The sequence below is a fragment of the Nyctibius grandis genome, chromosome 4 (genome assembly GCF_013368605.1).
Source record: "Nyctibius grandis isolate bNycGra1 chromosome 4, bNycGra1.pri, whole genome shotgun sequence".
Taxonomy (NCBI): Eukaryota; Metazoa; Chordata; class Aves; order Nyctibiiformes; family Nyctibiidae; genus Nyctibius; species Nyctibius grandis.
The window spans coordinates 60,369,590-60,390,101 of NC_090661.1; the positions used below are offsets into that span (position 1 = coordinate 60,369,590).

At 39.7% G+C, this 20,512-nt stretch overlaps 1 protein-coding gene across 1 annotated transcript in view; it reads right to left on the reverse strand.

Moving 5' to 3' along the window:
* BEGAIN (brain enriched guanylate kinase associated) overlaps positions 1-20,512 on the reverse strand; it is a 167,228-nt gene that overhangs the window by 65,990 nt on the left and 80,726 nt on the right. The window contains exons 3-5 of the mRNA XM_068399420.1: positions 18,166-18,255; positions 2,728-2,889; positions 1,035-1,091 (exon numbers count right to left, since the gene is read on the reverse strand). Coding sequence (XP_068255521.1) covers positions 1,035-1,091; positions 2,728-2,889; positions 18,166-18,255 — 309 coding nt within the window. The remainder of the gene's footprint in view (positions 1-1,034; positions 1,092-2,727; positions 2,890-18,165; positions 18,256-20,512) is intronic.

Below are 20,512 nucleotides of genomic sequence, written 5' to 3' on the forward strand. Positions count from 1 at the left end.
AAAATAGTAACTTCTTGTTCAAAAAACCTTTTCCCTTTCTGTTATCACAAGTTACACTGTCTTCCTTATGAAAACAAGAGAGTTTTTCCCCTGTTTATTCCAAAGCTAATACAGCTACAAGATTCCTGTTCAGAACACCCCTTCAGCCCTTGAAATGTCTTGCTTTTGGTGAAATAATTATGTGTGGGGGCTAATCTCAGTGCTAAACATATGCTTACATGGATTTATTTCTTGTGTCTTAAAATAACTCTACTCCTTGGTAAAAGCTAGGATGGGGACCTCGCAAAATTGTTATCCAGGGTAGGGTCTAAAGCAGGAAACCCAGTGTGACCTTTGGAGATAAATTTTGGTTCCAAGATTGTTCTTTGGATGTTTTTAAATTTTAACTTAAAAAAGCCATGCCAATCATGTCAGATAGGGGACTAATCCCCAATCTCTTTACAGTCACTTTTCAAAGCTGGAACTATGCTTTACAGCTAATATTTTCAAACCCACTCAGCACTGCCCTGATCTTGCTCCTAATGGGCCCAAAGAAAAAGGCCACCTCTAAATGTTTGTAGCGAGTTCGAAAACTTGACCATCAAGCCACATAAATGGCCTCCCTGCTTGGGTAAGAAAGGAGAGGCCTAGCAGCAACACAGGTAATTCTGGATAAATTAAGACAATAAAGGCTTTCAGAAAGGAGTCAAAAAGGATGGCCATTCAGCCTCTCAGAAAAATTCAGCACTTAACAGTAATAGAAGTTTAATAACAGAAATATTCTCTAGTATGCAAGTTGCATCTTGTTACACAGGGCTTATTAACTAGGGGGTTGAATTTCTCTCCCCGTGCAGTGAATAAAGCAAGAGACACATTATTGAAACTAATTCTGGTTCCTTTTTTTTCTCACACTGATTTTCCTCTGTGACATGTTGCTGACACGCTTTTGGATCATGGTTTTGTTTCAGACGCTATCCTTCTCCAGGTTGAGAAATCCAGTTGTTCAACTTGTGATATGCCTTGTTATTCTCAATAGAAACATTTTTAAAGCTCACCTCGTAAAATATTTTGGGCTTCCAATATGATATGTCTTCAGGGGAGTAATCACCTGCCTGAAACATAATTTTTAGTATAAGTTTTCTTCGTAATATGGTACAATGTTCAATTAGAATATTGGAAAGTCAATTCTACTGATCTGATGTTTGGTACAAGCACTAGACTTTGCCATGAGCGAAAAACAGAATCTCTGGCCTGAGTTTTGCAAGGTGCTTAACTCCTCAGTGCCCAATGAAGTTGACAAGAGGCTTCCTACCGACTAGGAAGCCCATTTATTTTAACAGAAGTGGGATGGTCAGCCCCTCTGCTAAATATGACACAGGAGTTATGCCAGCTGTGCTTAAATAATCTTTCAGGAGAAAAGAGTACCAGTGTTCCCTGTCCTTAAAGCTGAAATACATTGGAACAAAATTACGTCAAGAGCGAAGTTACTTTCAATAGCTCTGCTCTAAGTGAAGTGGTAGCAAAAATATTGTTGGCAAGAAAACAATATGGAGAATCTTCAGACTGCTCTTGATAGATGTGTGTAGATTTCAAGATCATGATGACACCTGCTTATTTTGGCCTTGTTTTAAGAAGCCTCCCCAGTTAGGGAAGCATTTAAGTTATAAGACCACATTAGGATATTTCTTAATTTGAGGTTTTACAGTCTCTTTCTGTTTAAAATCTGCATAAAATCATTCAGTTTACTGAGTTTGTTGGTGGTTTCTGGCTTTGGTTTGGTTTTTGCCTTCTGCAAAGAATGAAATATATTTCTTTCAATATAGCCCTTGAATGATTTGTTCTGAATTTCATTTTGACTCATCCAATGAACTAAATCAAACAGTTAAATTACCTACATCAGTTTGGGAAAGTCCTCACAAGAAATGCAAATACATTCTTGCATAAATGGATAATTGTATGTTCAGAAGTTTTGCAAACAAATGAAAAAATGGATATTAAGAATCACTGATAAATTTAAAGCTAGATTACAGACCATTTTAATCAGTTCCAGGAAAGTCAGGAACACAGTCTTATTATAATTTGTCATTAACATTAATTGGGCCCCTGATTTGCAATATCATTGTACCACAGCTTCAACAATTTTAAATAATAGGTTTTCGGTATCATTCCATTCTACTTGGGACTAAGAAGTGAATGATTTGCTATAGCATAACGTGAAATGAAGTAATACGATTTGCATTGAACATAGTCTCAGCTTTGAATGATGGAGGGCCAACTTCTTTTCTCTTGTACCGGTGCAATGGAGAGCAACAAAAGCAAATATTCAGCCAAATGCATTTAAAAAAACATGTGTCTGTGTATATACAGTATAAGTATACACACGTAGTATGCTTATAACCTTTGTATGTCTAACACAACATGGCACTAACCCGCATGTATGTTTACACATAAATTATGTCATATCATTTATTCAATAATGTATCTATTTACATATATTTCTATTTGCATGTTTACTTTCAATGCAGACACATCTTACATATCACATGTAAATAACTTCATGTTCTATGTAATATATATTCAGATAAGTGAAATATATATATTCAATGTGAAAACACAATGTGTAATCAATAAATAATAAATGATGTATGTTTGAGACTATATGCTTATAATTTTACATACATGAGTCTTTAACACAGCTACTTGTAAATTGCTAAGAACTCTGTTTATTTCAAAAATTTAGTTACTAACCTTCTCAGTTTTTCAGTTACTTTTTCAAGTTCCTCCTGAGCACGTCTCAATTCTATTTCAAGATACTGACGTGTAGAATCAAATTCCGTTTCAAGCATTTCCAGCTTATGGGTAGTGTATGAGAGACGCTTTCGTAATTCCCCCTTCTGTTCTTGCAAAGTACTAGAAAAACAAAGACCACAGCTGTAGAATTTAGCTGTTCCCAAAAAGCTTTTCATGATCCACTCTTTGACCAATTCCCTACAGTACAGGCTGGCAGTAAGCCGGAGAAGTATACTTAATAACTTGTTTACTGCACTTTGAAAATCTTCTGATTCAGACAGTTGACTATCTTCCAATCTGTCCTTTCTAGCGAATTTGTTGCTAATATCTCATTAGGCATAATGGAATATTTTGTGAAAGAATCATCATTAAAATACAAAATACAGTCTAAAGTTTGGTTTCACACAGGACCTTTCATTTAGAATTATCTTAAAATACTATGACTGAAGTAGCAGATATCAACAGAGCAGCAACTCTAAATAAACTCTGCAAAAATATTTCCTTGCCAATAATTCAAGTTATAATATATTTTGTGCAGAAAGAAAATATTGTCTTATTTGATTCAATTTTCATCCCAATCCCTGGCCACAGAGCTGCTAGAGATGCTATTGTTCAGCAGTTCATCTGGAGAATGGTAATCAATTAATATTATAGTAATTTTAAAGTTATGGCTCTTTCCCCATTTTCCTACTTATTTGAGAGCAAAGACTTCCCAGACTCAGGTTTCACCCCTAATTTTTCACAGTAATTTCACTAATAAAGAAGTTATGTCCTGCTTGTAATCTAGCTTCAGTTACACTCCTTGACAAAACAAAGCATTAGGCACAGAATTTGGAGAGGTGTATTTTCACTCTCTTGTTTTCTCTTTATTTTAGAGATGATGTAAGATAGCATAAAGCCAGGAGATCCAAGCAAGATTTTTATCATGAATCTGAAAGCGCCACCTGCACCCAAATAGTCCCTCTGGATTTGCAGTGATGAACCTGGGGATCAGGTGGGCCAGTATGCTCTTGCCTCAATTCTTATCTGCACAATGGAGATCTTTTATCCATGTCTATTTAGTTTGTAAGCTCCTCAATCTTCTAGCGTGTTTGCCAGTTGCACAGCAGGACAGGGTTGCAGTCACAGCTGGTATCTCTAGAGGTGACTGTAACTTGGTTCAGATACTGCAACCTCCGTACTGAGCAGATCTTTTAGCTTCAGGTGGGATCTCTGAGGCTTTACGGAACTGGAGTCTGCCCTCGCCTAGTGACAAAAGTGCTACCACGTGATGCATTGTGAATTGCCTTGCTTGTTTTTAATAATATGATAAAAATAATTCTTCATAAAAGAATGGCAAGTCTTGATTCCCTTTGATGTCAAGTGAGTACTGCCTCCAGCTTCAGTAGAATAATGTTTTGGGTCTTTAATTAGACAAAAGAGTTGGGAACAACATGCCATTCTTCAAGAAACACTTATCTGAGCTGGCTTCAGTGTGTCTGCCTTCTCCTCTAAAAGCTGTGATAGGAGCTTCAGTAAGTTAATGTAAAAGCTTTACAATTGCTGCTTACTTGATCCGTGCAGCTTAGATATAGGAAACAATCTTATGTTTTGCCAACACAGTGCTCTATTTCAATTACACATATTGCGTGGTTACAGTTATACTTAGATTAGCACTTGTAGTTATATTCTCTTAAAATAATATGTTCTAATTCAGACATTTAATGCAGCCCCAGTTAATGCAATCATTTAGTTTTTATATTTCACTTGATGAATAAAACCCCAAATTATCCAGGGAAATGAGACTCTGAACCCATGCTGCTCATTTCTGCATGTCCTCATTCATGATGCTACTACATCATACTTTCACTTTCTCTGCTTCTGACCTGTTGTTCTTGCTACTCGTCTGCTCACCTTGGGAAAGGAGATTGGTCAGTTTTTCTTCCTGTAGCCTGGCAACTTGCATTTTCTGGGGAAATTTGGGGTTCAAAGTGTGAGTTCTGGGTAAATCTTGATTCTCAAGTGGAAGGCAGTGCTACTCTGAGCTGTCAAAATGAGCTTTGGGATTCAGGTCTGGACGGCTTGTCAGGTTTTGGCAGATTAAAACTTGTGCTAGGGCCCGAGTTCAACAAAACTTTGAAGGATAAACTTAACTTCAAGCTCAGCCTTTTTTTCCCTTGAAGTAAACTTTGAAATGTTTGTATTCTTGAATTCTTTGCTTTCAGAATGGGATTATTCATTACATTAAAATCAAGCCTGTGTTAGTGAGCTTTACTGAAACAATCTACATATATGCGCTCTTTCACATAATAATTTGGGTAGTAAAGCATAGCTGTTACTTTGTAAAAAAATAAGAAAAAAGGAAAAGGTTGTTAAGGCATAAGTTAGGCAACTTCAAAGATCAAAGTTATTCTCATTCAGCAAACCATAATTCTTAAAAAGCTCTACTCATTTCCACCCAAGCTGAAAGATCCTGAAACCCTCCCAATCCTAGCTGAACTCCTGCTCAGTGTGTACTTTGATTCATCTGATACATCCAAGACCAGCTGGCTGTTTTTAAGAGGACTTATTATTTTTAGACAGGAACAATAATACCTGGTTTATGATGTGATTATTTAAGATGTAGTAGTAGGTATATAACAGTGAATCATTATTAAAATACAAGTTATTAGACAGAAAGTTAAAAAGTTTAGAAACAAAGAAATCATGTTCTGACAAGAATATGACAAACAGCAGGAAACTTATATCCACTTTTTTGGGGGGGGCAGAGGGCAGGGAGAAAGAAAAGACCCCAACTGGGAAAGCACTTAAGTATCTGCTTTAATATCCTTATTGGGCCAAGCAAGTTCTGAAAAGATAGCTAACTTCAAACAATGAGGCAATGAAACTTATGCTTATAATCAGCACAAATAGCGGAATTTTCCTGAATCTGGGACTGAAAATATTGAATGGGTACTAATAGCTGTAACACAGAGCAGCTTTCCCAGGATTCCCAGGATTCCCAGGACGGTTTCAATTTCTGCATGATTTGAGCCTTATCTAGATACATTGCTGGTTTAAGGTAAAGCCCTGTTGTTTTCTCTTACAGTTGTATATGAACATACACCCAAGAAGCAAAGGCAAGGCAAGTGAGAGAAACAGTAGAAAGAAGAAGAACATACAAAGTGTCATATTTGGTATCTCTAAGAGCAGGATCAGAGGCTCAATTTTTGTTTTATAGAAATCTAAGGTATTTCATGAGCTTTTAATTTTTTTTCATTTCTCATGAAACAGGTATTCTTCCTCTGAAAACCTTTCCCTCACTGTTAGCTTCCGGTGGTATCACATAACGCCATGCCTGAATTCTCTTTCCTTATGCTGTGCTGTTTACTTTCTTGTTCTAGAAGTCTGGGCTTTTCATAAGGAGTGCTTCATTTTGTTGTGTACCCCTGTAAATTTTGTAGTGGTAATTTAGACAGGGTTGAAAAGAGGGAAAAAATAAAAAGTCAAAATATGGAGACATGAAGTCAAGCATTTACCATTTTCCCTTTTCTCCAAAACAACCAACTCCATAACCACTCCATATTATGCATATTATAAAGAATATATATATTCAGCAAATACATTTTTATATATATATTTTCATTGTGTAGTTAAAAACTAAGAATATAATTCAATCGAAAATGTACAGCCAGGAGAAAGGAGATGACTTATTTGCAAATAAAAAATGGTATTGGGAAATCTGGTAGTATTATGTCTTAGAAAACACCAATCCTGTACTCCATGGATTTCCTGAACCTCTGACAGCTGGGTGGCATTACAGGACAGGATCCAAAATCCTGTAGATTAGGACCTTTTGCATAAGTGGCTCTCTATTTCTTCTAATCATCTCCAAAGTCCTGCTCCTGTGACAACCAGTGGTTTGGAAGTCATTACCCATTTTGCTTCATTAAAGTATTTCTCTAAAAACAAGGACAGTAAGTACAATATTAAATATTTAGACTGGTGAAAGAAAACCTCTCAAGGGAAACTAATTTAAAGGTTATTAAAAAAAGTCTTCAGACTTTCCAAAGTATTATATTCACCAATTAGCTCTGTTTATACTCACTGAAAATAAAAAATAGATATGAAAACATATATTGGTGCATAAATTTGTGCCCACAAACATTGTAATGCTGCCAGTAATTGCCAGGTTTGAATTCTGGAGTTGGTCCTTGCCGGGAATTTGAAGCCTTCTTCCCTCAGGCAGTGCTCCTGCAGAGAGATGCCAAGCCTTATTGCTGAATGCTGTTGCTGGAGTTGATCCTCAGCAACAATTCAGAGGCCATTCAGGGGAGATATTACCAGGTGGGAGTTAGCACTACTCAGGCTCTACATTTAATGAAAAGAGGCCTATTTACAGGGAAAGATGAGAAGGCTGTGCAGGCAAGCTCAAGTACCACTCCTGTTACATTCCTGGCATTAAAATTTTGCCATCCAAGCTTGCACAAGTGTTAAAGCGAAGAGATGTTTGTATTCCTGGAATCACCTCTCCCTCTCCGATAGACCTCTGTCCACAAAGGGTGGTGAGTGGTCAAAATGGGTTTTTTTTTTTCTAATGTTCCCACCAGCCTGTATGTTAAGCTGAGCATTGGTGTCACTCTGCACAGCTTCAGCCCCAGGGAAGGGTGCACAGGTCAATGAGCAGAGTGGAGACAGACAACGTGTGCCTATCTCAGACTGCAGCCATCGGTCGGGACTCATCTGTAGCACTGGCTGGAGAAGCTCCAGGTGAACATATTTCCAGCGGAGAATTTCAGGCAAAGCTAAGATGCCATGTGGCGGCGGCTTTATTCTGAGGAAGGTATGCTAGAAAACAAGCAGGTTTTCATTGTACCTGTCTGATCTTCTGCCAGCTCGTCTACCTGGCAGATGGCCTAGATGACAGAGGAGTGCTGGCATGCAAAGCTGGGGCTGTTCAGCTGCCTGGAGGCTGGAAGATTTCTAGAGCTTGTTACCCTTGGACAGCTCACAAAGAGGGCGCTGGCTGAGCTGTTACTCCCTGAGAATCAACATCTATGGGGCTGCCCTATCGGTGGAGCATCCTGGAAACCCCATGTCTCCACCTGGCTGGTCAAACTGCTTTGGCAACACTTCCACATCTGCCTGCCACGCCAGGGCCTTACTTTGTAGATGGTTCTGCAATGTTGTTTAAAACTGGAGCAAACCCATTTTTTGAACTATTGAAATTCTCCCTGAATAGACAATTACATTCCTGCACACAGCTCTAGGAGTCAGTAAATCAAAATATGATTAATGGTGTTAGGAGGGAAACTAGCAGTGAAAGAAATGCAAAATGAGGACTCTTGTGTCAAATATACTGAAAAAACATAACGAAGGTTCTCATTTCTGGTTAGTGAAACAGAAGTTTTAATTCAGCTGTGAAATCATAAGTCAAACTGATTGCATTTTGTGGGTCAACATCCTGCCTTGAGAGAAGGAATATGTAAGCAAGAAATAACCTGATCTGGAGTTTGGGGCTCTGAGTCTTGTACCTGGCTTTGCCAAATGTGCCTGTTGTCGAGTTGGGTCGAGCGAGTTAAGGCAAGACTGACCTGACCAGAAGCAAATGTCAATACTGCTGGTCAGCTGTGGCTTCCATTCTTAGTGGGTCATAACAAGCAGGCACTATCAGGATGAGGTTAACCTGACTTATTTTAGAAGCCTACTTTTAGATGAGGTGACGCAAATCTGGAAGTACCCGTTTCCGTTGATTACAAAGGGAACATAGTCAAGTAGCTCAGACGTAGACAACCGCAACTCATCAGGTAACTCCCCCTCTTCCTGACTTAGTACTGTGTGTATGAGATGAGGTAATAGTATTCCCTTTCTTCTTTGCTTAGATTGCGTGAAGGCCCACAAAAAAAGACCACTAAGTGCTTTTAAAGTGTTTATCAGATCTGTTTCGTGTCTGCAATGTGTCATATTCTAAAAAAGGGCTTCATAGGATCAGGAATTTGGGAGCACTGACGGAAATTTTAAAAACACATTCTGGAACAGAATTTAAAAAAGCATCTTTTCTTCCTCCACCCTGTGGGATTTTATGTAGGGAAAAGCAAAAGCAGTTAGCCCTGCACACATGCCTCCTGTGAAAGAGCTTAAAGAGCAGGGGAGGGTCTCTGGGAAGGGCCAAGGGACCACCTGTGAGCCCAGCCATGCCATGCCGATCTAAACCACTGAAGACAGCCAGGAACAGTGACATGGTTGGCAATCAGAGAGCCTGGGGCCTGGTTTGTGCACTTGCTTTTCTGAAAGCGCTTTCCCAACAGTGTAAGCCTGCTGTGGATCTCTGCAAAGAGATGGTCTGTTTGGCTCAAGGAGAGGAAACAGCCACATCCCTGGTTTTGATTCTGAACTTTTCATGGATTCTATCATCACAGAGATGAGGGCAATCAGCCAGGCAGGAGGCAAGGCCCTGGGGACCTCTTCCTGGCATGTAGCTCACACCCCAGGAAGCAGCAAGCCAGGGACAGAGAGCTCTGAGGACGTTCACAGCTAGCAGAGATGCCAACAGGTCCTCAGTGCCACCATGTTGCTACTCAATGGAGCTGGACTGCATTGCCAACTTAATCTTGGGACTACCAGGGAATTTTGGCTTCAGCAGCTCCTGCTGATTCATGGCCGGTGGTCTAGATTACCCATGACCTTTTATTCCAGCACAGCTCTGCTGCTGATCATGAGACATGGCTCTGGCATGGGTCACACTAGATCTGCCTGCTGCCCAGGGTGGACGTGCTGTAAGAAAGGCACCCAGACCTTGGCCTAGGAGGAATAGCTTTGAGATGATAGTCGTGTCATTGAATCTGACCCCCCAACAATATTTTTTAGATTCGTAGAATTTTTTAGATTCAAATCATTTTACAACTGTTTTCTAGATTAATGAAAGATCTTTAATAAAGCAGTATTTGGATTTCTATGTTAATCCAGTTTTGATTGTGTGTTACATGCTGAGGGTCACTGTTTCAAAAGGGTAATGCCGAAACTATCTTCCTTGCCTGCAGTTTTTGTGGCTAACCTTGTGCATGCTCCATCTGATTAGGAGGAGGATGGGATCAAATTACAAAGTCTAGATTTTGAGAACCCAACTGCAGACACGAAATTAGTTTTACTGGGGAAATAGATTACATTGCTGCAGCTCAGATCCAGAGCCCAGTCCACAAATCCCAATGCTCTTGTGCTCTCTAATCAGCAGCATTATTTGTACCCAAACAAATGCCTCAGCAAATGTGTATCCAAGTTCTACAATAGGCATTTTCCTATAAATTCAGGCTCACAAACCCTCTGTTCAGTTCACCTATTTTTTTGCAAATTTTCACCAAGGTCTGACAGGTTGTTTTTCACTACAGCACATCCACCAAATTTCTCCATTACTTTCAAAGTAGTTTGTTAACTATTTGAAACTTTGGAGTATAAACAGTTTGCCTGTCAAATTGCATGCAGATCTTTCCTTCCTATAGATATATATACACATATATACACACACACAGATAGATAGCTTTTGGAGGTGGCTTTTTTGCAAGTATTAAACCATTTAAATTTTCTTTCCTGCACTCATTTTTAAAATAAACAACCTGAAGCTGGGTTTGGATTGTGAGAGGGAAGGCCTGTACATATGTTTCAGAACAAATGTGTGGGTGATCCAAATCTGGAGCTTAGATAGTTTCCAGATGACTGATGGACACATAAAACAAGTAACAGAGTCCTTTTCTTAGGTTCTAGGCATTCTGGCAGGATTTAAGCCAGAGAAGAGGGGTGCTTTATCAGAAACATTAAAGAGAGTCATTTGGAAGGGAGGTGGGGAAAAAAAAAGATGTTCAGCAGTTCAAGTCTCAAGTGCTGTGGGACAGACCCTTAGCATGAGAGCCTATTTCTAGCACCTGAGGAGCTGATACAGCTACCTTAAAACAGAATTATTGCTGGATTTTGGAAGGTAGCTTTTCTTCACTTACGATTCTATGATTCTATGATGTGAGTACCTGACTGTTGCATAATTCACACAATTAAAAATTCAGACCAGGCAAGAGCTATTATACGGTAAATGTGTCTAAACTGTGCTGGGCTTATTTGTAAAAAGTAGAAAAGAGAGAAATCTCTTAAAAATAACGCTGAATTATGTTTTGGTTATATTGACCTGACAGTCTTTCACAGAATCACAGAATCAATCCGGTTGGAAGAGACCTCTGGGATCATCGAGTCCAACCGTTGCCCTGACACCACCCTGTCAACTAGACCATGGCACGTCCAGTCTTTTTTTAAACACATCCAGAGACGGTGACTCCACCACCTCCCTAGGCAGACCATTCCAATGTCTAATAACCCTTTCTGAAAAGAAATTTTTCCTAATGTCCAACCCGAACCTCCCCTGGCGAAGCTTGAGGCTATGTCCTCTTGTCCTGTCACTAGTTACCTGGCAGAAGAGGCCGACTCCCACTTCACTACCACCTCCCTTCAGGTAGTTGTAGACTGCAATAAGGTCACTTCTGAGCCTCCTCTTCTCCAGGCTAAACAACCCCAGCTCCCTCAGCCGTTCCTCGTAGGTCAGACCCTCCAGACCCTTCACCAGCTTGGTCGCCCTCCTCTGGACTCGCTCCAACACCTCAACATCTTTCTTGAAGTGCGGGGCCCAGAACTCATTTCATTGCAGAAGGGGTGACTTCTACAAGTGTCTGAACTCACAAACACATCTATTCAACAAGCGAATTCAATATTAACCATAATATGAGGTGACTAAGTGTCCTAGTTTCATTGGGATTTTGTTTCAGTCTGTGGCCAGCCATGGTGATCAGGGCCATTAGCAGCTAAATCCAGGGCAGCTGACCCAGGCTGGCCCACAGGTGTGTTCTACATCACTAACAATCAAGTTCACTATAAAAGGGAGGGTTTGGTAGGGAGAGGTGAGGTTGGTTTTGATCTATTCTCTTCTGGTTTGTTTGGGGTTTTTTTTGTTTGTTTGTTTGTTTGTTTTTTTTGGGGGTGGGGGTGGTGGTGGTGGTGGTGGTGGTGGTGGTGGTGGTGGTGGTGGTGGTGGTGGTGGTGGTGGTGGTGGTTGTTGTTGGGTTTTTTTTTCTTTCCTTCTTTTTCTTTCTTTCCACACCCTGCCCCCCCCATTGCTGATGATTGGTATTGTTGGTCAACCTTCTGCAACCCTGTAGCTAAGTATACTTTTGTGTGTTTTGTGTTAGCATTTATATTGGTTTCTTTGTTTTGTTAAATCTGTTTAATTTTAACTCACGAGTCTCCCTCTTTTTCCCAGTTTCCTTCCTCGGTTGGGGAAGGGATGTTGGGTGAGAGGAAAAACTGCTATTGTTTAGCCCTGTGTGCGGGCTAAATGAAGACACTAAGATATGAAAATTCAGTCACATGTTGACATGCAAAAAGCCCTTAGAGGACCAGCTGCCAGCACTGAGTTGTCTTAAGTGAATGCCAATATTGTTGGTAGAATGTGGTAAGATTTTTGAAATATGCTCATAATAAAGACATACAAATTGTCCTTTATTTAAAGGTACTATCCATAACCTAAGACTCTGAATGGATTGAATAGAAACATCATGAATAAAATTACAGCTTTCAGAAATAGGCACTAAAGGTGCTTTGATTATCTTAAATGCAGTCTCTTCAGCAGGCAATTGTGATTCCCCCAATATGCTGAAAACTGCAAAGGGCAAATGAAAAAGAACAGTGAGAATCCAGACCTGCAACTAGGAAGCATGTTATTGTGCAGAGCACTGAGGAATCCAGCATGCAGAGCAGCTCACAGAAAGGGAAGAACGTGAACTTACAAACTGGGATGTGCACCATCCACCCTGTGCAACTCCGCTGGCTAGCCCAGTGCTGTGCTTGGTACATGGGTTCCACAGAGACTGAAGAGCTGAGCCAGCTCTCTGAGGATTGATTTAATACTTCTGCTGACTTGATTGGGATCTGGAGTCTTCAAAATATGTTTCTATTTCCTATTAATGAGATGACCACTTTTGCTTGCGAGACACTTTTGAGGTTAAATACCTGAGCATAGTCAGCCTGGCTGTGTGTGAGAAAATTATGCAGCGCCCAGTGAAAAAGCAGTGCCCCAAATCAAATGTGACTAAAGCAGAATGATCAGTGGAAGTAGCAGAAACTGTTCTGAGGGTGACCTTCTTTCAGGCTGCCTCCCAGTGCCTCTGTTAGGCTCTCCCTAAAGTCTGTGGGGGCTGACAGCTCCATCAGGTAGACTCAGAGTCAGTGGCTTAAATGCAAATTATTAGGTTCAGTAAGTGATCCTACAGAAGTTTGAATAAAGACTGTCCCAGTTCAATTTGTTTCTTTGTATTGCTAGAAAAGGAAGGGACTAACAGGTGGAAAATAAGGTTATAAGAGAAGAAAAGCAGCATGCAATACAAAGAGGAATACATGTTTTCTGGCTCATTCTCTAGAGGTAGGAAGAGTATGTTTGTTTTCTCATTATGATGGAGGGCTCTGCTCATGTTCACAGCATACTCTAAATTATCTGCACTGTCCAAGTGTTGACTAGTGCTCTGGACCACATCTGAAATGAGTCAGCTGGTGAAGCTGGGAGAGAAAGGAGTTAAATTCCAGCATGGCAAACTTCAGCCAACATTTGTCCAAGAGAGCGGAGATCTAATGACCCTGACCATTCCTAGGGATGAAGGGATCTTCACACTGCTTGTTGCCCAGACTCTGCTCTTGACATGAGTCTGGAAGACGGTTCATCTCTGTAAGAGCTCCTATTTTTTGGCTTTCCAGAGTCCAATATATTTGCATAAAACATTTGGCTAGAAGAAATGGTGAGTTACAAAGTAGAGTTGCAGGGTATGAAAGGATGAGCAAGGGCTGGCTGCAACAACTACTTCTTGCTGTAACAAAGGCTGTTGGGGGGGCTGCCTCCCACAGAAAGTGATTTGAAGTTGTTGAACAGACGTTGCCTGCTTTCTAATGTCTGTCAGAGTCCTAGCAGTCTGCACAGCGTCTCACTAGGGAATCCAGACTACTAAGCAGTGATGAGAAAGGAGAGAGAAAAAGAGAGTGAGGTATTGAGAAACGGAGGTAGCAAAATTAGAGGTAGACTTCAATTTATGATTTGGAAGCCAAAGAGAGCTCTCCAGACGATTGAGCAAGCTGCCTTCAGTTGCAGCAGCTCTTCCTTACAGCTTCGAGTGGCCAGCTTCTAGATTGCTTTGGTTTGTAGTCACGGATAAGCACTCCCTCTGGAAATTACTGAAAGCAGCCTGCCACATCAGCTCACAAGCTTATAAAGTTCTATTTTAATTGTGTTATTAAACCTTTCTCACTTTTGCTTTTGTCTGTTTACCTTCCCGATTCATCTGGATGAAACTGTGCTGGAACAGGAATGTGGTTCCTCTTGAATTGTGCTGTTTATTTGTAATAGGACATGTAATGAGAATTGGTGAAACCCACTGCCCAGAAGCAAGCTGAAATTTATCTTACTCTTTCTATTAAAGGACTGAGCTTGGAGGTGGGGTAGGGGAGTACTGTAGAAATATGCTTGAGTAGCAGGGAAAATTTTTTTCCTGTTTCATTTTGTATGAAGCATGCAGACTTAAGTTGATGGACAGAGATTATAATTTCTCTTCTCACCTTAGCTATTTCCTTCCTTTCCCAGTCCTTTTATCTTTCCTCTGATCTGAAATTCATCTTTGTCTGGCCCAAGGGACTAATTTTGGTGGGCTGTCTTAGCACTTCCCATCAGAAAGGTTATGCTAAGCAGTTGAAAAAATTAAATATACTCTTTTGGCTCCAGGACCAGTCAGACAGAATTACTACTGTGACTGGGGGAAGGAGGAACTGCAGATGCCACTGCTTTTTTTGCTTTATAAGCAGTGAACGTTACATCCTTTGAGTAAATTACTGAATTTTCTTTTTAATTGTATCTGGTCACAGTTTCATTCTCTTTTGTGACAGAAGTCATACAAGACAGAAGCTCATGTTGTGTCTCTAACTTGAATCCATAGGTGCTTGCCTTTACAAAGATGTCGATGCTTGTCAGATATTATTATTAAAGAATATAGGACAGAACGCTGCTATTGCTTAGAGTGAGACACAGCACTGACCCCTCGGACACTTTCAGTAGCCATCGGTGCAGTTCTAATGCAGTTTATTCTTTGTTGTTTAGTTCCCCCATCACACACAGCTGGATGACATTACTAAAGCCACATGCCACAGAGGTGAGATCCAGGGACTTTTTGGAAGGTTTTCTGGCAGTAGAATAGGTCATTGATTTGTTAACACAAGCAAAAAATTAAATTAAATAAATTAATAAATGATTTTAATACGTTGTCTAAATAATGCACCTTAGCCTGGACTTAGCAAATTCTCAGTTGTGCACATGTAATTCAGATTCTGAGGGAAACTGTTGCTACACACAGACTCATCTATAAGGTGTTGAACAGGAGCAATGGGAGCGACTGGCTGTTATCTGAATGAAGTTATTTTGCCTGAATATTTCAAGATATTTTTAGTTTTCCTGCAATAACAAATGATCCTCAGCTCTTTGATCAACTTGATATTACAGCAAAAGAAGAGAAGGAAAAAAAGGGAAAGGAATTGCCATCTGTCGTCTTTGGCTAATTATTTTGAGCCCTACCTTGTTTTATACACTGCAGCACACTATTTTAGGACTTGTTAACTGAGAAGTCTTCTACTCTGCGAGAGTATAAATGAGTCTACCTCTAGCAGGTTCCCCACTGCTCAGCATGTCATGCCTTCGTTTCATACAACCTTCCTCCCAACCTAATGTCATGATTTATTAGATCAGTCAAGTCTATTTTATCCTGCTCCCTCAGCTGAACTGGATTTTCAGTGTAAGACTCTGTTTTGTTGCCTTTTTTTGTGGGTGTATGGGGAAGGATAGGGAATAGGTTTTCATTCCTCCAAACTCCTGTTAGCAGCCCAGCACCTTGGCATTAGCTCTTCTGTAGTTTTTGGAGTGAGGCAGTAAATGAAGGAGGTCTCTGCAAGTGTGGAGGGACCAAATCAGGCAGCAGGCATTCATCTGAAAAGATGCTTGCAGTATTTATGTGAAAAGAAATACACAGTGTGCTTTGTCAGAGGGGACGCAGGAGCCCTCTGCTTCCACCTATGAAGTAAGGGGAAAAGCGGGGGGGCGGGCACGCTCGCAGGTGCTGGGCGATGGACTGGAGTAAACGATACACTCTCAATGTGAGTATGGAAGTTTCTCGTTTATTCGCAAAGCATGCCGCGAATATATAGGCGGTAACCTGAGTACATGCTAATCACGCGTCCCGATCGTGCTTGTGATTGGTCTATGGATTTACATACTCAGAGCTCTGGACTTAACTCTTGCGTAGCTCAAAGCCTGGGTTGCTCAGACTGCTCAGTGGCACAAGATCGTGCCCCTTCTCACTTAACCAAGCCTCTACACACCTACCCTGCAGATGTAGCACCCCAAAGAATCATGCAGAGTGAGGAATCAGCTTTGTTTTCTACAGACTTCCCCAAAAATTCCTCTTGTGCCCTGAGAAGTGGATTACCTAAACACAGAACATATTTTTTTGCCTTATAACTGAACTACTTCAGCATTCTGGGTGAATTGAGACTTGTTTTTTTTAACTCTCTTGCTGAAATTTTTGTTGCTTTCTCATTAGTTTTTTAAAGGTTAAGGTGCATCAGGCCGGGTAAAATAGAATCTATCCTCATTTTCTACATGCTGACAGTTGTCATACTCACTATCTTTCATTTTCACAAGCGACTTTTTTTTTGGTTCCTTCAGCAAAGTCATGCATGTTTTTCAGTATAATTGGAAAGCAAGTTTCCAGATAAATTTCTAAAGTCTAGATATGTTTAAACCGTGCAATTAAGATTTGAGTTAATAAACAGGAAAGAAATAAGCAGACTTTCAGAAACTACTAAAATCTCTCTACAAAAAATTAGATCCTTTTGAGTTTTTTAGAAAGCAGGGGGGAAAAGAAATCTTTCAATGGCTGTTTGTTTATTTTATGAAATGGCTAAGTAGCCTGAGCTAAAATCCTGTATTTGTGCATTTTAAGCTTTGGTATACTTGGAGATAAACTGTGGTATTGCCCTCCATAAGAGTAAGCTTATTTTCTTTTGAAAGTAAAAGAACTACAAGTAGACAGTGATGGTAGGAAAAGAGATATGTTTTGAGAGCGCCCTACAGAAAGGCTACTAAATGTCATCCCAATATTCTGAACTTCCCCACAGGCATCATTTAAAAACACCACAAAAGATCAAAGTCAGTGATTACACTGTGGCTGTGTGAATTTGTTCCAATTTAAAAAGACTTCCAAATATTCAATCACATAGGAATCAGAGTCAAACATTTTGAAAAACAGTTTTGCTTGCCCTGAGTATATTTCATTTCACTGGTCATCTCCTGGTTTTGACAAGGACAAGCAGCAGAACAAAGCTATTTTTCATCAAGCTCATCTAAGCCCAGGTAAGAGTAGAATGCATGTGCAGAGTTCCAGAGGACTGAAAAACAGGAATTCAAATAACTTTTCCAATATTGTTGTTTTTTTTCACTCCACAGAGTGTAGATCATGCCAAAAAATACCAAAAAAATCTCACTTATATCTTTCCTACACTAGCAGCACTCTAAAGATGAAAATTCACACAGATTATTCGAAGAAAATCAATAGACTGCAAGAAGGCAATCTAAAGCTTAGTCTGTCTTTACTTTTTATCTAATTAATTTCTTGTTTTGAAATATATTTCACTTTTTCATATGTCATTAAAAACTATACGATCAGTGAATGACATTTCTTCTACATACTTGCCATTTGAAATAGTCAAGCAACAAAGAACAAAGAGCCAATTCAGGAGAAAAGTAAAAGCGAATCTAAGCAAAATATGGAAAAATGAGTCATTACTTAAACTTATATTATGTGCTCCACAGGAATGTAAACTAGAATCAGTCATAACTCCTCCATCCTTTCACTATCGCTGCATCTATAGCATTGAAAAAATCTGCATCTATAGCATTGAAAGACCAAAGATTATTGTAAACCTGATAAAGCAGAGAGAATATATACATACCAACAATTAAGAAAGGTGGGTGAACTGCCCAGATAACTGTGGCATCAACAATGAAATGCAATGTATCTGTATAATAAGAACTACTTCATCAGAAACAAATATTAACTGGTAGTAGGCAGCTGTGGATTTTGCACCTTCTTAAACAACTTTCAGTTTTTATACACATTAATAGTAATTATTACAGGCTTGGCTGAGGGAAGCATCTAGAGTACTATAAGAAACAGATCTGTGTTATTCCCCTAGTTCAGAAAACATAACACAACTCAACGATGAGAGACTACAGACTGACGTGAAGAAACGGAACATTTTTACGGACATCGAAAAGTTAGAAAGAAAACATAACTTCACAAAACATCACTTATTAGTTACCTGTCCCAGAGAGTAGGTGAAGATTTTGCGAGCCTGCCCTGGAGAATTCTAGGTTGCCATAGGCAGGTTGGCACCCAGGAATTTCGTACCCTGCAGCATGAATAGAGGATAAACCGTGGCTAGGTATGGCTCATAAGACATAGGAGTGGTAACCTAGCTAGATTTGCTGCATATTAGTAGGCTATGGCATAATTTGGTACTAATTATTATTCAGCATATCTTAGTTTAAAGCAGTATTAAAACTACAAAACAAGGTGATGTTACAGCACACACATTTAGTGATTTTCTTGTATGGCTACTATAGGTCAGAATAAGCATTTATAATGACCTTGTGATGGCTGTAAATGGGTGCTACTCCATCTACTTTACTGGAGAAGCATTTGCTCTTAAGATTCGTGAATCAAGCCCTTATATTTTTGCATAGTAAAAACATCAGATTAAATGAATTTATGCTTCATTGAAAGAGGGTCAGCAAAATTCCTTCTGAGCACCGTAGTGAGAACATGTTTAACAGTTTTAATTAAATCTGGGCTGAGGTTCAAGTTCCACATACCAGGTTCTATGCACATCTACCAGCAGCAGAACAATAGCTGCAAAATATTTGCTAGAAATGAAAAGCACAGAGAAGCAATCTGAACTAGCAATATAAACTATGAATAACACACAGCAAAAGTAGACCCAGAGCCCAGGAGAAGGCCAACGAGGCAGGCAAATTAGCAATGAGAACTGTTGCCCAACATTAGCATCAAGCAATGCTGGTAAGATTCAAACCACTCTGTTCAGTCCTTAGTCAAGCAAATTCTCACTCAAATCAAAGATGTTTTTTCCTGAGTAAAATCTGAGTAAGGACTACAGTATTTGGCCACGCAGAATACCTCATACTGTATCACTGTGTTCCTTTCCAGTCTCACAAATACAACATAATGTGCCTTGAAGGATAAACTCAATAAAAGATCAGTTTTTCCTCTCCTAAGTACATTCATATTTACAAACCAGAATTTTTGCATAAGCTTTCCCTGTGGTCAGTGATCACTATACATGCAGAAAATCCTACCTTCCAGTATTCACTGTCAGTTACCAGTGAGTACTGCAAAGCAGGGACCTTCTGGACCGTGAACACATCTTTAAATACAGGGACACACTTCATGTAGCTGTGCTACAGAGAGCAGCAGAGAATCTCAGTGATTATGGGAAAGGAGAGCTCTGCTGAGACTCTGGCCACTGGTGTAAGTTCACCCTGGGATTGGCTTCATATCAAGAACTACATGGTCTTTAAGGCACTCTGAGGAAAAGCACTGAGTGAATTCCAGCACGTTATTCTAGTTGTATCACTGAGTTGTTCATTGAATAAGGAAGGAACCTTTAAGTGTCTTTTAACTTCTTCCATACCAGACTTGAATTAAGTATGTGAAGACACCCTGGGATGACAGAAAAAATGAGATGGCCTGAGGTTTAGGTGTTGTCATCAAATGAATTTACAGCAATATTAGCTTTAAAACCAAAGTGGAGGTGAGAATAAATATGCAATCCATAATACCTCAGTATTGTCGATTTTCCAGTGAATCCAGTATTACTTTGCATTATTTATCCCTCACAGCTTTTTTGATGTTCTCAAACTGCAAATCTCATAATCAATAGGTGTGTACTTCACCATGTATTTTCATTCTCAACTATGGGTTGTCAGGAAAACAGTCCATTGTAGAAATACAGATTTGAAAATGGTCTCTACCTGGCTTTCCATTTTGTATCTGCATATTTTTAGGTACAAAATTATAAACTGCTCCTAAATATCAGGTCTTTGAAACCTTAATTTTGAAAAAAAAACCAGTGAATTCAGCCACAGGTATTTCCAGAACCAGTGGAAATTTTTCAAACCAGTGCATTTTGCATATTTCTCTGCACTTCGCTGAGAAATCCTCCGTAGTAGTTTTCTAATGAAATAACAAAACTTGCAAATTCTGAGATGGATGAAATGAAAACACTGGACTTTTCAAGCTCACAAAATTAATTAAATTGGGGCTCTTGGAGCAAAGCAGCCATTTGAGCATGGAGAAATTTCTGCTGTCTTCAGATTCATTACCAGCTCTCTTCCACGTAGTCTTAATCTAACCTACCTCATACCTTTTACTGATATATGGCAAATAGCTTTGCTATAGAAAATCTTGACAAAACGTTTTAAGGCTATGAGGTTGTGAGATGTTTTGACAGAGACGAGAGGGGTGTGAATTCCACTTTAGCTATTTGCTCAGTGTTTTTCCTGACATCTTTTCAGTAGTAAGTCCCGTGTAATTGCTCCATAAATGAGCTAATGCAGAAAAAAGCTCTCTGCTCTAAACGTGGTGGGTCT